Source organism: Apaloderma vittatum, unplaced genomic scaffold (genome assembly GCF_000703405.1).
Source record: "Apaloderma vittatum isolate BGI_N311 unplaced genomic scaffold, ASM70340v1 scaffold8480, whole genome shotgun sequence".
Classification (NCBI taxonomy): domain Eukaryota; kingdom Metazoa; phylum Chordata; class Aves; order Trogoniformes; family Trogonidae; genus Apaloderma; species Apaloderma vittatum.
The window spans coordinates 1-5172 of record NW_009692803.1 but is presented as its reverse complement, the minus strand read 5'-3'; the positions used below and the strand labels follow the sequence as shown (position 1 = coordinate 5172).

The following is a 5172-nucleotide window of genomic DNA, read 5'->3' as shown; positions in this document are numbered from 1 at the left end:
ACTAACGGGCTGGGGCTGCCATTAACTAACGAGCTGGGGCTGCCATTAAGTACCAGGCAGCCTTGCGCGGTGCCCGCTCAGGGGCTGAAGCCGCTCCGGAGCTGCCGAGGCCAACTCTCGCCTTCATCTGAACCACTCTCTGAAGGAGAGTAAAATCCGGGGTTACCCCTCAGGCCCCACCGGAGGTTCCACTCCCGAGTGACAGCAAACCAGCACCCAGAAACCGGCAGCGTGTGTCCCATAACGAAAAATGTCATTTACACTCACTTAAAAACAATTTCACTGTTCTCAAGTTCCAAACCTTGCCCCATGTACCCACAGAACACACCTCCTGGGAATCAAGGAATGCCTTGGCCTGGAAGGGACCTTTAAAGTCGCTTACGCAGTGACATTCAAGCAAGCTGGCTTTAAACCTTCCCTTTTTACGTACAAGGCAGACACTGCTGCTGCTTTTAAAAGATACCTTTTTTTTCCCTCACATTTTTTAAGAGGGTGAAGGAATCTGTGATAGCAAGTTTATTTTCTCATTCCAAAAATGACAACCATGAAAACGTGTTCTTGTAAAAGAAGCTTTATGACTGAAAATAAGTTATATACAAGGTTTTACTGACTAAAGAATTCACAATCACCCGCAAACTGATTCACTACAAGATCACAAGAAAAGCTTTGGAGGAAACACCAGCACCTGAGGGCAGAGACTGTCCCAAATCTGCTTCATTCAGGTCACCGACGCAAAATCCTTTATTAGTTGGAAAGAAAGTAACTGCAAAGGCTCCGAGTCCACGTCCCTCAGTATCGCCTGTTCATCTTCTTGAATTTCTCATAGTGATAATCATCTGTTGCCTTCTCGTTGGCTGGGCGTTTGCGATTCGGAGGGGACCCTTCAAAAGGAAGAGAAGGAAATATCATATTTCTTGTCCTTTCACAAGGGACGTTCCCTTAACTCCACCACTTCCCTCACACAGGCCCTCGCTGTGTGAAAAGTTACGGCTTTAGCTGCCAGTGCTCCCCAAGCTTGCAGCCCCTGCAGTTCCAGCTCTCATCAAACCCTTTTCAGCCAGCTCTGGCAACACGTTTCACGTGTGACCTTTGCTGCTCTACCCCTGGACATCCTCTATCGTGTCTGACCTAGCAGGGGTACATCAAATGCAATAGCCTCTCATGGACTTAACTGCTTCCCCACTATCTCAGGGCACCCAGAGCACAGGAGGTAAGAAGTGTTAGCCCATTTCTCTGTGCAAGATCTCTGAGGAGTTTCAGTGTCTCTTCTCAGAACATTCCAGATAAGGAACTTACGCTCAGGTTCTGGCCTCTCTGTATCCCCCACTCTCAGTGGACGGGGCTTTGGCTCTTCTTTGTTCCTTCGCACCGGTGCATTTAGCTCCTCATGATAAACTGGAAGAAGGAAAACATCAGATAAGGAATATTATCTGGAGCAGCCGTGTTCAGACATACACATTTCAATGGCATTTGTTACAACGGATCTTTAGCAGAAACAACAGGACCTCAGAGCAAGCATTCTTGTAATTGGGTTCTACAGACAATCAATACAGGCAGGATGGGAGACAGCAAACGTCAGTAGCACTGTTTCATCAGAAGTCGCCCAAAGACTCTTCCTTTCCTTCAGAACAGAGAAATCTCACTCCAAATCACCCCTGTAAGCATGGTTAGACAGAGCTGAAGACCGCCTTTCCTCCAGATGGCTGCAGTATTAGAGGCTCTCCTGGAAATTAATTCCCATCTCCTGTCTAGTAAGGTCTCTGTTTGCTTGACCACCTGTCTGCTCCGGCAGCCTAAAAAAATGCATTCTCTCAATTATAAACCATCATTTAGAATCGCAGATGAGGAAGGCATTTCTAGCACGCTCAAGACATAAAGAAAAAGCCTTGAAGTTTAGGAGGTGGCGTCAGCTGGGAGTTCAAGAGCAGAAAGCCAAGCCAGAAGTACCATGTCCTTCTCCTTGCCGATGGATGGAAGAAAAAGACCGAGCCAGATGTGATCTATACGAATATCCCAGAAAAAGGAATTACACAGCTCCTTGTGCCGATACATGAACTAATTTCTCCTGCATCAGACTCTGTGCCAACTGGCTGCTTTTCTTTAGCAGCGGAGAGGGTCACACCTGGGTCAGGAGAGCTACAGGAGACTTACATCTGTTGTGCTGGACATAGTTAACAGCCATGTTGGTGGGAACAAAGGAAGTTTCACTGTCTTTCTTTTTGTTCTGCTGCTCTGCCAGCAGCTTGGCCTTGGCCTCTTCAGTTGAGATGATATTTTTTATTTTTGCACTACAAGAAAAACAAAGAAAAAATGCTCATTCATATTCAGAAAGGATAGCAGGTAGAGAAGTGCTAAGTGGGTGGATTTGGGGGATACTAATAGCATGATACGGTATTTGATGTGTTTTTTACGAGGGGAGGCAGTGCCATAGAAACACTGTTTCAGAGGCGAAAGGGAAGCTCTCATCTTTAGCACAGGGCATACACTGATCCTCCAGAAAGCTGCCAGATCCAAGCCACAACAACTAAGAGCCTTTCCCCAAAATCATACGATGGAGCTGCCCCAGAGCCCGCGTAGCACGTGCTGTGCCAGACACCGGGCTACACCGGAACAAGGCTCGGTCCCATGCCAGAGCCAAACCAGGGCTGCATGACGCGGGCGCGCCGCTGCTCTGCCCATCAGCAGCTGCTCATCCTGGCAGCTCAGGCCATGGCCAACAGCTCCGTGCTCCACGTACTCCATTCCCAGGTCCACTATGCCGCTCAGCATCTGGTTGGACAGCATCTCCTCCGTCTTCTTGGCGGAGGAGACACGGATATTCTCTGGCAGCTCGTAGAGAGAGTCCTCAGCGTTCTTAAGCTTCACTTTCTGCTCCTCGTTCTCCACAATTCCCTTTCTCTTCTTCAGCTCAGTCTCGATATACTTCATCCTAAAGAGCAGCACACGAGGGACACATAGTATTTAATTCCATTTTCAGCGCTCTGTCACAGCACTGCTGGGCACAGCTGCCTGACTGTCCCAACAGCTAGGAAAGAGGAATGAATAATCTCTCCAAAACAACTCAGCTAACATCAGGTGCAAAAAAACAATTGTCCAAGAAACGATCAGATCCTCCAATCTCTTTCACAGCCGGCAGCGAAGGCTCCCACTGGTATTTAATAACGTGACAGTGGCTGCCTGGCTGGCACCTCCCATCTTTGTGCATCAGAAAGCCTTCTCAAGCCTGGCAGCCAGGACGTGAAAGAGGAAAAGAATGTTTCAGTGACAACTGGGAAGATGTTCTTGGTATCCGAGAGAGAAAAAAAAAGATAATTGTGTGGGGACACCCAAAACATCCCAGACACAACACAGCCCAACTTACATGTCAGCGTCTTCATCGCGCCTGTTGGTTTCAGCTGAGAAGGAAGTTCCCAAGTTCAGATCCTCCTCTTCATTAATCCTAAATGGAGATGACAACATTTACAGCTTTTAGTTTTTTGGAGGGCATTTTTTGGTGGGTTTTCTTAACTACTTTGACAAATTAGGTTAATCAGAACTGGCCAAACTACAGTATGTTAAACTCTTCAAAGCAACACAACATCTGGTTACTTCTCGATTAGCTCTCCTTGGAGCTCATATGCACCCACCTGTCCTTGCCTCTTTCTTTCAGCTTCTTCATATCCACCATGCCCCCAGATTTTATTTTAAATGGGTCATCCTGTAAAACAAGAAATAATGAGCAACTCTGAGGCTTCTCTCCAGTTTAATACTAGTCTTCAAAACCTGGACAAAACCAGATTTACGTGTTGAGCTGAGCCTCAGTCCCACCCCAGGCCAGACTTGCAGTGACCACCTGGACCACGCGGGTGTTTTCACATCGTCACATCTCAGTGCTGAGGTCATGAAAGTCTCTAGAACTTACCACAAGCGTTGCTTCTTCCTGCAGCTTCTCTCCCACAAGCAGAGCTACAGCGCTAGTCGAGGAGGGAAAGAAAGTAAATAAAATTCAGTGGAAGGAAACACAGCACCACCAATACTGCCTTTCTTTATCTTTCTCTCAGTCCAGCAGAGCATCTGACACAGTGTTAATGCTAAATTGCCAATCTTCCTAATGCCTCCACAGGTGCAGAGGAACTGTTAGTTTTGGGGAGATGATCCGCTAACCCACAGCACTGGAAGAGAGGGGAATTAGGATGGAGGAGGTGCGAGGTGTGAAAGTGTCCAATTTAAACCATGTGTGCAGTACACAAGTAATTTGGTGAAAACACATTTCATGGTCCATGCTGCTCTTGATCTTTTTCTTCACGGCTGGGATACAGAACAGACTTTGCCCACTCTTTGCTCCCTCTGTTCTTCACTCTCAGGTCTTAATGCAGAAACCCTTCTGCCAAGAACACGCTTTTGGCACTATCTGACATGTAACAGTTTCTCCTGAAAGGTGCCACATGACAGGAGAGAAATTTACTGTGACATTACAGCAACACAACCTCCCATCCCTGGTGCTCCATCCCTTACTCACCTCACCCCATTGGGTCTCTTTCTGAGGCTCTGAACTTCTTTAGCTTCCTCAAGTTTTAACCTGAGGAAAAAACACTTAGCTTAGATATACTTTATCTATAATTTAACTACAGGTATTTTCTATTTTACTGCATATAAGGAATTCTGCTTCTTTAGGCAATCAGGAAAACAGCCCACACGGCATCTGCTGGATACATCCCTTCAACATGTCTTCCCTCTGCTGAGGGAAGAAGCACCCAAACGTTGAAAAGCTTCAATAAGAACCACGATGAGGGGAAGAACGAGCCAAGGGTCACGGGCTTGAGTCCACCGAGACCTCCAGACAATATCCTCCTCGTGGCACAACCGGGGGTCACCCGGTGAGACGCACCGGGCGCCTTTGCTCCTTCACCCACACTCCACCGTTAATAAAATAAAATAAAACAAACCCGTCACTTCTCGGGAGAAGCTCTCCATTTCTTGGCCTCGGAGCTGCGTCCCCGAGTACGAGCCACCGGCCCCTCCCGGACCCGGGACCCGACCGCCCCCCGGCGGCGGGAGAAGGGTGACCGGGGGATGTCCCGCTGCGACCGGTGAGACGTGACAGGACGAAACGGGGCAACACAGCGACAGCGATATGACGCAACGCGGTGACAGGACGGCGTCAGGTGACGATGTGAGGGCACGTCCCGACGG

The 5172-nt window shown here is 48.2% G+C and overlaps 1 protein-coding gene across 1 annotated transcript; it reads right to left on the bottom strand.

Moving 5' to 3' along the window:
* Positions 1-777: 777 nt before the first annotated feature.
* LOC104267612 (chromosome unknown open reading frame, human C9orf78) lies at positions 778-4558 on the bottom strand (the record flags this gene model as incomplete). Its single annotated transcript, XM_009869051.1, has 8 exons — positions 778-881; positions 1297-1395; positions 2152-2288; positions 2738-2929; positions 3362-3439; positions 3627-3697; positions 3902-3953; positions 4499-4558. Coding segments are annotated over 8 exons (781 nt in total), but the record flags the coding sequence as incomplete, so codon positions are not given.
* Positions 4559-5172: the final 614 nt, after the last annotated feature.